General features: G+C 47.1%; 1 protein-coding gene across 1 annotated transcript in view; it reads right to left on the reverse strand.

Annotated features, from left to right (window-relative positions):
• Positions 1-4,833: 4,833 nt before the first annotated feature.
• Arhgef37 (Rho guanine nucleotide exchange factor (GEF) 37) overlaps positions 4,834-10,066 on the reverse strand; it is a 46,733-nt gene continuing 41,500 nt past the window's right edge. Inside the window, exon 13 of the mRNA XM_013025487.1 lies at positions 4,834-5,015. Coding sequence (XP_012880941.1) covers positions 4,834-5,015 — 182 coding nt within the window. The remainder of the gene's footprint in view (positions 5,016-10,066) is intronic.

Consider the following 10,066-nt stretch of genomic DNA (forward strand, 5'->3'; position numbering starts at 1 on the left):
GAAGTCAAAAGAACACTATTTCACGACAGGGAAAATGATAAGCAATTCACTCTTTGCTGGTCACAAATAAAGCCATGTTGACACATAGCACACACTCACTTACATGGTGCTATGTCTTGCTTTTATACAACAGCAGCAGAGAGGAACAGCCATGACAGATTGTAGGTGGCATCCATGTCTAAAATCCTACCTTGCCCTTTAACAGAAAAATGTGTGTCCATTTTGGGGGACAGTTTAAAAGGTGCAAACCACTGAAGTTCAAACTTCTCATCTGTCACTAATGACTTTTACAGCTTTGGGAAGGCCACTTAACCTGCATCTGCTTCAATTTTATCCTCTATAAACTGAGATGACAGTTTGTTTGCACACATCTGGTATTGGGACTTGAACTCAAGAGTCTTGTGCTCTTGTTTAGTTTTTTTCCCTCAAGGCTGGTGCCACAGCTCCACTCCCAGCTTTTTGGTGGTTAATTGGGGATAAGAGTCTCACAGACTTTTCTTCTAGGACTGGCTTCAAATCATGACCCTCAGATCTCAGCCTCCTAAGTAACTAGGGTTACAGGTGTGAGCCACCAGCACCCAGCTGTGAGATGACAATTGTTACTAAGGTCATTCTGACAATGTGTTAATATTTGTAAAGCACAGATTGATACCTGTACATCATATTATGTAAATACATACATGAGCTGTGTATATGCAGAACTAAGCATTCATCCTGTATTTTTGGATTTTGTTGGAACAAAGTCAGAAGAAATAATGTTCTCTGCAAGTGTCCAGAGAAAGCTTGTTGTTGGTCAGACATTCAAAGGAAAGACCCAGAGGAAAACAACAGACCCTGTGGGTATGCAAGTGGAAGAGAAAAACTGTACATGGATAGACCACTTATCCCCAGAGACTCTGGCAAGGACAAGCTTACCAATTATACAAGATGAAATTTAAGTGTGTCAGTATGTGACTTGATACATGTCTTGTTTTGCTACTATTGAAGAGTAAAAGTCCGGGCACAGGTGGCTCATGCCTATAATCCTAGCTACTCAGATGGCTGAGATCTGAAGATCATGGTTCAAAGTCAGTCTGGTCAAGAAAGCCTATGAGAATTTTATCTTCAATTAACCAGCAAAAGCCAGAAGATCAAGTGGTAGTGTGTGCACCTTGAGTGGAAAAACAAAAAACAAAAAACTTAAGGAACAGAGTCCAGACCCTGAGTTCAAGCCCCAGTACCAGCACCAAAAATAAAATAAATAAATAAGCAAATGAAAGTTGAGTTTTTTTGTCTTTTTCTTGATATCCTTTTTTATTTTTTTGGTGCGGGGGGTCTGGTCGTGGGGCCTGAACTCTGGGCCTGGGCACTGACCCTCAGCTCTTCAGCTCAAGGCAAGCACTCTACCACTTGAGCCACAGCGCCACTTGCAGCTTTTTTCTTTTTGCTTATGTGGTGCTGAGGAATCGAACCTCATGCATGTAAGGCAAGCGCTCTGCCACTGAGCCACCTTCCCAGCCCTCTTGACATTCTTATTTCTCCAAAAGACAAGGTTTTTGTCTATGGAGTCTGCAGAGGACTTAATTAGCAGTGGCTCTCAAGATGGGAAAGGACTAGAAGACTTGAGATGATCAAGGGACTCAATAGCCATGTGTGGGAGTGAGATCCATGAAAATGTGATCAAATCATGATCATGATCGAAGTGTGATGTGGTGCCAGGGGGAGGAAGTGATGTTTGGCCCTTTACTCTGTCATATTCTGGGCATTTAAGAGGGATGTGGACCCATTTGGTGGTGCTCCATCTACCTTGCCACTAGCCTCATGCTTCTCCCCACCTTCTCCCCTCCAACCCTCAGGAAGAGTTGGTGAAGGCAAACAGTTCCACCCTTCCAAATAGTCTCAATTATTCACAACTCACTCAACTGTCTCGGGGCCAAAGTGTGCGTAGAGGATGGGCCCTGTATAAGTGAAGAATTCTACTTTATTGGCAGCTACGAAAACATTACTTGTCCCCTCAAGGCAAAGACGAACCTGTTTAGCGACTCCTGGAAGTACTTAGCTTCCTGTCTCAGTGGTCTTAAAAACTGGATGCCTATCTCACAGTCCCCGCCCCCCATGCCCTACTTTGTGGCTCTGAACTAACTTCCCAACCTTATCACCCATCAAGTCCCTTTACACAGGTATGTCAGTGGATTGCACGGTACTGCCTTTGCAAAATGTTATATTAGTTGCCTTTGAATTACCAGGGACAGAAGAAGGCCAATGCATACTTACTTGACCAGGGACTTGGGACTCAGGTGACGGATATAGAGAGGATTTTTATGCATCAAAGACAGCTGTACCCAGTAGTGTTCTCTAACTCTATCGTTTATTAGCCTGATTCCTAGACCCGTTTTCTTCCAGGAAGTTAAGTTGTAAGAAGGTTGCTGAAAGCTCCAGGCTCAAATCTCACAGCCCAGAGAAATGGAACCCTCCCTCAGGGGCTTCAGCCCCAGGTAGAGAAGTGACTTCCAAAGGGTTCTGTTATACTGCAAATCAAGTCCCCTGGATGCGACATTGAACGGAGGAATCATGCTGGTCTAAGTCGAGTGCCACGGAAGCAAGAGTGGAGAACCGTAAGAGTTGAAGGTCCCTTGAAGGGGTGGCCTGTTTACACCAAGCTTCTAGCTTGAGAGTGGAAAAGGGTGAACTCACGGATTCTGGAATTAGAAGTGGAGAGCATCGCTGCATCCAAAGGAAGTGAGAGAAGCAGAGCCAGGAAGATCACCTATCAATGTCTGAGGCCAAGTCCTGGGTGTCCTCAGGCTGCCTGGAGGCTGGGGGTGGCATGGGGGGGCGGGGCAGGAAAGGCAGGAAGGAACCTCCAATGCTGGCTGCTATCTTTCAAGGACCATGGCTGGCATAGAGTGATGGTATCTAGGTCCAGAATGAACAAGGGAGACCCTGAGTTGGCTTTCAGTCATGGTAACTAAATAAATGATAAACTTAGAAAAGTTTTAGCTTGCCTGACACAGTTCTTGCGGTTTCAGTCCTTGATCAGCTGGACTGATTGTTTCGGGCTGGTGGTAGCACATCATGGCAGGACTGCAAAGTAGAGGAGAACTGCTCACCTTGTCTCCAGGGAGTAAAAGTAAGAGGAAGAGACTTGAGTCCCCCAATTTTGTTCAAGACGCATTCTCCAATGCCCTAAAGACTTCCCACCGCCTGAAGCACCACTTTCCTGTAGCACTATGGGAGGAGCCAAACATCAACACTTCAGCTCTGAGGGGACACTGGAGATCCCCGCACTGCAGAGACTCAGAGATGAGAAAAGCTATGTGGCAGATGTTGCCCAACAGGTACCATCTTCCTTTTCCCCTTTTTTTGCCAGTCATGGGCCTTGAACTCAGGGTACTTGTCCCTCAGCTTTTTCGCTCCAGGCTGATGCTCTACCACTTGCACCACCACTGCACTTGAGACCTTTTTTTTTCTGATTAATTGGAGAAAAGAGTCTAGTGGACTTTCCTGTCCAGACTGGCTTTGAAGCACTGTCCTCAGATTTCAGTCTCCTGAGTAGCTATGATTATAGACAGAAGCTACCAGCGCCCAGCTCTTTCTTCTTAAAGAATCTTATAAAGTTTGGATGTTCACTGAGCCCTGCCTGAGGGGCAAAACCTCATTGGAATTTTCTGGGAAGTTTTTTCTTTTTTTTTTTTGGGTCCGGTCATGGGGCCTGAACTCTGGGCCTCAGCTCTTCAGCTAAAGGCTAGTGCTCTACCACTTGAGCCACAGCACCACTTCCGGCTTTTTTTCTTTTTGCATATGTGGTGCTGAGGAATCGAACCCAGGACCTCATGCATGCAAGGCAAGCACTTTACCACTGAGCCACTTTCCCAGACCTCTGGGAAGTTTTTTAAGAAGTACAGATTCCTAGACTACTGATTCAATAACTCTGACACCTGTGTTTCGTCTATTGATCAGACTCGGTGGTAAGTAGCAGAAATCCAAATTAAACGTGCAGAAACAAAAAACAAAATGCGAAAGTATGTGTGTTCAGGGGCAGGTCTGTTGGCTCATGTATCTGAATAGCTCAGGGGCATAAACTGAAGGAATAGTCAGCTCCAGATGCTTATAAAGGAAGTGTCACCAGTGTGTCCACCGCCCTGCCTCCATCTCTAAATCTCCATCTCTCTTGGCCTCCTTCTGTCTTCTTTCTCTCATGCATTGTCATGACTTGCCTCTGTGTTGGCTTCTTTCATAGTCAACAGTTCCAAGCTGACTGTCACCAGCCTAGAGCTTCCAAAAGAACAGGTATCTTCCTAGTCTTCAGCTTTGACCATTTCCAAGGACTGCAGCGGCCTCGCTTTAGCCCTGGGCTCATCACTCTGCCTGTGATTGGTCAGGCCAGGGGCATATTTGCCCCAGGGGGTAGCAGGGAACCAAATTGCATGGCAGGCATGGGGGCCAGAGATGTCTCCCTAAGGGAACATGGGGGTCTCCTCAGGGGGAAGAAATGAGTACTAGATAGGCAAAAATGCTATAGCACTCTGAATCTCTATTTCTTCCTTTTAAAACAATGTTGCTTTATTCTTACTATAAAGGTGATGAACAGAGGGCTTGCAGTTACACAGGCCAGGTAATGAGTGCGTTTCCTTTCGTTCAGTGTCACCCCTTCCCTCACGCTCTGCATCTGTTTTTCTTGTATCACACCATCTTCTGCTTGATCCCCAGGGGCTTTAGGACTCACTGAAGCCATGAAATCCTTTTCTTCCTGGGAAATCTTACACAGGAGTGGCTAAACCAAATAGAGCTTCCCACGGTAGACACGGGGTCTCCCCTCAACTCTCCTCCCGCCCCCCGCCAGGCCCTTTGGACTCAGATCCTTCGGGTGGCCAGGGGTGGGGGTCTCAGCAGTTCTGCTGATACCAGCTGGTACTCTGGAGCCAGGGAGCCGGACCCCATGGGTGGGATGACGCAGCGCTGCCTCCACAGGAGCCTGGAGATGCCACTGGACAGCCGGCCGGGGGACAGCGGCAAGGAGGAAGCCAATTTCACACCTTATTAGGCAGATCAGGGACAACTGAGGCCATGCTGAAACAGGGCTGGGGCCAGACCCCCCCCCTTCCTCCCTTGTGGGCAGCAAAGGCCTCTCCGGCCTGGAAATCTTCTCAGTGGAAGAGGTGACATTCATTTCTGCTACTCCTCTCCTGCCTCCCCTGCCCCCCCACCCCCCTCTCTGCAGCAGTTAAATGAGCCACTAGGACTCCTTTCATTCTGCAAGAAAATGCTGCATCTGGGGAGGCTCATAGACAGCTCCCAGGCCCCAAGTTCAAGCCCTGGTACCAGCATACACACACACACACACACACACACACACACACACACACACCGTGAACCCTCATTGATACATCTGTTCATTTATCCACCAGCTTGTTACTGAGCAGCTACCATGCTCCAAATACAGGCTCTGGGGACACAGTATGAGCAAGAGATATGATTCCACCCCCATGGAGAGGACTCGGTAGCAGAGACCCACAAACAAAATGTTACCATAGAGGGGGAAGGACCCTAGTAAAGGGACATCCAGAAAGGACACCTGAACCAGGCCAGGAAGACTTCCTGGAAGAGGAAGCAGCAGTCACTGAGATGTATAGTCTGCTTTAAAAGGAATGATGGGAACTGAGAGGAAAGCGTATGTGTATAGAGACAGTGCATGTGCAGAGACAGCAATGTGGAAGATCCAGCCGAGCCAGCGTGAGATCATTGGCCATGATCAAGAGTCCTGGAAGGAGCAAGACTGAAGGCCTCTGGGCATCTGGAGCTGTGCCCGGTGGGTGGCCTTGTAAAGAACAGGGGAACTGCTGGGCACCAGTGGCTCACGCCTGTCATCCTAGCTACTCACGAGGCTGAGATCTGAGGATCGCGGTTCAAAGGCAGCTCGTCGGCTTCCTAGCTTCCCTAAGTAAACACATTAGAAAAGTTGTGTCCTTTCCTTGTTCACCAGGGTCAAGGTCCTGGCTCTAGATGTCTGTCCATCAATTTTCTGGTCACTTGATTGCCCCAGGCCTCAATGTTCTCACCTGTAAGGTAGAGTTAGCAATATCTGCAAGATAAGGCTGTCATGGAGATTGGGGAATATAGATGTATATAAGGTGATTAGTGTAATGCTTGATACTTAGTAGTTGTTCAACATTGTGTGTGTATGTGTGTGTGTGTGTGTGTGTAAGAGAGAGAGAGAGAAAGCCGGGCGCTGGTGGCTCATGCCTGTAATCCTAGCTACTCAGGAGGCTGAGATCAGAGGATCGCGGTTCAAAGCCAGCCCGGGCAGGAGAGACCGTGAGACTCCTATCTCCAATCAACCAACAGAAAACCGGAAGTGACACTGTAGCTCAAGTGGTAGAGCGCTCGCCTTGAGCTGAAGAGCTGAGGGACAGCGCTCAGGCCCAGAGTTCAAGCCCCACGACCAACAAAAAAAAAGAAAAAAAAAGAAAGAGAGAGAGAGAGGAGAGAGAGACAGATTTATTCCCTAGATCAACCTCAGGACTATTGCTATTAACAGTTTCACAGAAGAGGAAATGGAGCTCAGAGAAGGTAAAGAGCTTCCCCCAAAGTCATGCTGTGGCTTTGGAGAACATGGCTTTGGTGCTGCATCCTGCAGCAGTCCAACCCCCAAGTCCACATAGGCACTCTGCCCGCCATCTGAGGCTCTGGGTGGGCAGCCTGGTGTCCAGCCCATCTTCCCACTGCGTCTGCTCTACCCAACTGCCACACAGAACTTCCTTGGTCACAAGTGACGATGACCCCATGCAGTGGCCAAGTCCTCTGTAACTAACTGCCCTGTGTTAGCGTCCCTGTCACCTTGGGCTTCCTATTTAAAGTCCTCTGCTTTTCCTCTACAGGAAATGATAGTCACGTCTTCAGCTTCATTGTGAGGTAACCATGTAGGTGTGATGATGAATCCAAGTGCCTTGGCCCAGTGCCTGGCTCACGCACACGCCTGAGAAATGTTGGCTATTGTTTTTAAGCAAAAGGAGAATTAATTGGCACCAATGCAAGAAACCACAGACAAAATGGAGTGACATTGGGTCATTGAACTATGGGACTCTGACACTGTCAGAGTATACCTGTGGTCATGTCCATGTTCCCTCCCCTGCTCTCCCTCCCATGTTATTTTCTCTTTTCCTTCCTTTTTTTTTTATTGTTGTTTTGGGGGCTTGAGCTTGGGGCCTGGGCACTGTCCCAGAACCTCTTGGTGTTCAAGGCTAGTGTTCTACCACTTGAGCCACAGTGCCACTTCCAATTTTTAAGTAGTTAATTGGAGGTAAGAGTCTCGCAGGGACTTTTCTTCCTGGGCTAGCTTCAAACCATGATCCTTAGATCTCAGCCTTCTGAGTAACGAGGATTATAGATGTGAGCCACTAGCCCCCAGCTCTCTGATTTAGTTTTTAATTCTTAATTTATTTTTGTGTGAGTCTCAAGACTAGAACTCAGGGCTTGGACACTGTCCATGAGCCTCTCTGTGCTCAAGGCTAGCACTGTACCACTTGAGCCACAGTGCCATTTCTGGCCTTTTCTGTTTCTGTGGTACTGAGGACTTGAACCCAGGGCTTCATGCATGATAGGCAAGCACTCTACCACTAAATCACATTCCCAGTCCTCTCCCATTTAAAAAAATTTTAATTTATTTATTTTTTGCCGGACCTGGACTTGAACTCAGAGCCTGGACGCTGTCTCTGAGCTTTTTTGCTCAAGGCTAATACTTGACAACTTTAAGCCACAGCTCCACTTCCAGCTTTTTGCTGGTTAATAGGAGATAAGTCTCACAGATTTTCCTGCCCAGGCTGGCTTTGAACCACAACCCTCAGAGCTCAGCCTCGTGAGTAGCTAGGATTACAGGCGTGAGCCACCACCACCTAATTTCTCTTTCTATCCACTTGCCAGCTCCTTTCTCTTGGGTTCGTGTTCCCAGGATATGGAACTATGAGCCTGAGTAGGCACTCAGTTAACTTTAAATTTCAGATAAACAAGTGTTAGTATAAGTCCACGCCAATTTTTTTCTTTTTAGTTTAGCATTGTGTAGCCTGCCTTTAAGACGCTGCTTCCTGCAAGGTGATTCAGACCAGAAATGAAGAAATGGATTGGAAAATAAGAAACCATCTAGTCAGTGATCAAAGTAAACAGGGGTGAAACAGTAGTGGGGAGGAGGAGGCTGTCTGGATGAGTGACTGCAGGGACCTGACTCGGGCAACAGTCCTGGCAAAATCTAGGGGAAGAAGGTACCAGGGAAGGGGACACCAGGGCAAAGGCCCTGGCTCAGGACTGGGGTTGGTGGTAGAGAAGTAGAGAGAGGTAGAGAGAAGCCCTGGTGTCTGCAACCCAGCCATCCCAGGGAGGTGCAGTGGTACCAGGTGGAGGGGTGAGGGTGTTTGTTCATGTTGTTCCTAACAGAGGGCTAACAAAGTATAACAGACTGATAGAGGAAGCCAAGCCATTCAAATTCAATGTTATCTAAATAAGGAATTCTGGCATATTGGAACACATTAAGAAAAACAGAACACTTTTTTACAATGAAAACTGTTGAAAGTGAGTCTAGTCAAAGTGCTTTTGGCTGTGGTTCTTCCTTCTTTCTTGTCTTTCTTTTGTGCCCTACCTCTTGAGCTATACAACCACTTAGTTGTGTTTTGGGTTTTTTTTTTTTTTTTTTGGTTGGTCATGGGGCCTGAACTCTGGGCCTGGGCGCTGTCCCTCAGCTCTTCAGCTCAAGGCTAGCATTCTACCACTTGAGCCACCACACCACTTCCAGCTTTTTCTGTTTATGTGGTGCTGAGGAATCGAACCCAGGGCCTCATACATGCAAGGCAAGCACTCTACCACTGAGCCACCTTCCCAGTCTTTTTTGTTTTGTTGTTGTTGTTGTTGGTCATGGGGCTTGAACTCAGAGCCTGGACACTGTACCTTGTCAGCTCAAGGTAAGTGCTCTACCACTTGAGCCACAGCGTCACTTCCAGTTTTCTGATGGTTGATTAGAGATAAGAGTCTCATGGACTTTCCTGCCTGGGCATGCTTTGAACTGTGATTCTCAGATCTCAGCTTTCTGAGTAACTAGGATTACAGGCGTGAGCCTCCAGGACCTGGCAAAATGTTTGATTTGACTACTTTTTAAGAATAGATTCTTTTGTATATGTTTCCTTTTTTGGTACTGAGGGTTGAACTCAGAACATTGTACTTGCTAGGCAAGCGCACTGAGTGGTTCTTGAGATGGCAATAAGGATTGTCCTATACCACACATCCTTTGTCCCAGGAGGTGAATTAGAGTGTGTCGGAATGCATGAAATGAATGATGAGATCTGTGTGTGTGTGTGTGTGTGTGTGTGTGTGTGATTTTTATGGGTACTATTCTTTTCTCTGTCGTGGGGCTTGAACTCTGGGCTGTCCCTCAGCTCTTCAGCTCAAGGTGAGCGCTCTACCACTTGAGCCACAGCACCACTTCCAGTTTTCTAATGGTTTATTAGAGATAAGAGTCTCACAGACTTTACTGCCCGGGCTGGCTTTGAACCATGATCCTAAGATCTCAGTCTCCTGAGTAGCTAGGATTACAGGCATTAACCACCAGTGCCCAGCATGGTTATGATTCTTACATGGGATTTCTCTCTCTGACTCTGTGTGTGCATGTGCGTGTGTGTGTATGTGTGTGTGTGTGTGATTTTTATGGTTACTATTCTTACTTTCATGAATTTTGAGAAGGATGGGTCAAAAAGAATTTTAAATGAGCCAGGCACTAGTGGCTCATGCCTATAATCCTACCTTCTCAGGAGGCAGAGATCTGAGGATTGCAGTTCCAAGCCAGTCCAAGCAGTTAAATCCATGACTCTTATCTTCAATTAACCACCAAAAAAAAAAAATCTGAAGTGGAGCTGTGGCTCAAGTGGTAGAGCTAAAGAAGCTCAGGGACAGTGCCCAGCCCATGAGTTCAAGCTCTAGGACTAGCGAAAGAATGAAAGAAAGAAAGAAAGAAAAAAAGAAAGAAAGGAAGGAAGGAAGGAAAGAAAGAAAGAGAGAAAGAAAAAGAAAATGAGGGAAGAGTAGGGAAGGGAAGGGAGGGAGGAAG

This window comes from Dipodomys ordii, unplaced genomic scaffold (assembly GCF_000151885.1).
Source record: "Dipodomys ordii isolate 6190 unplaced genomic scaffold, Dord_2.0 Scaffold85, whole genome shotgun sequence".
Taxonomy (NCBI): Eukaryota; Metazoa; Chordata; class Mammalia; order Rodentia; family Heteromyidae; genus Dipodomys; species Dipodomys ordii.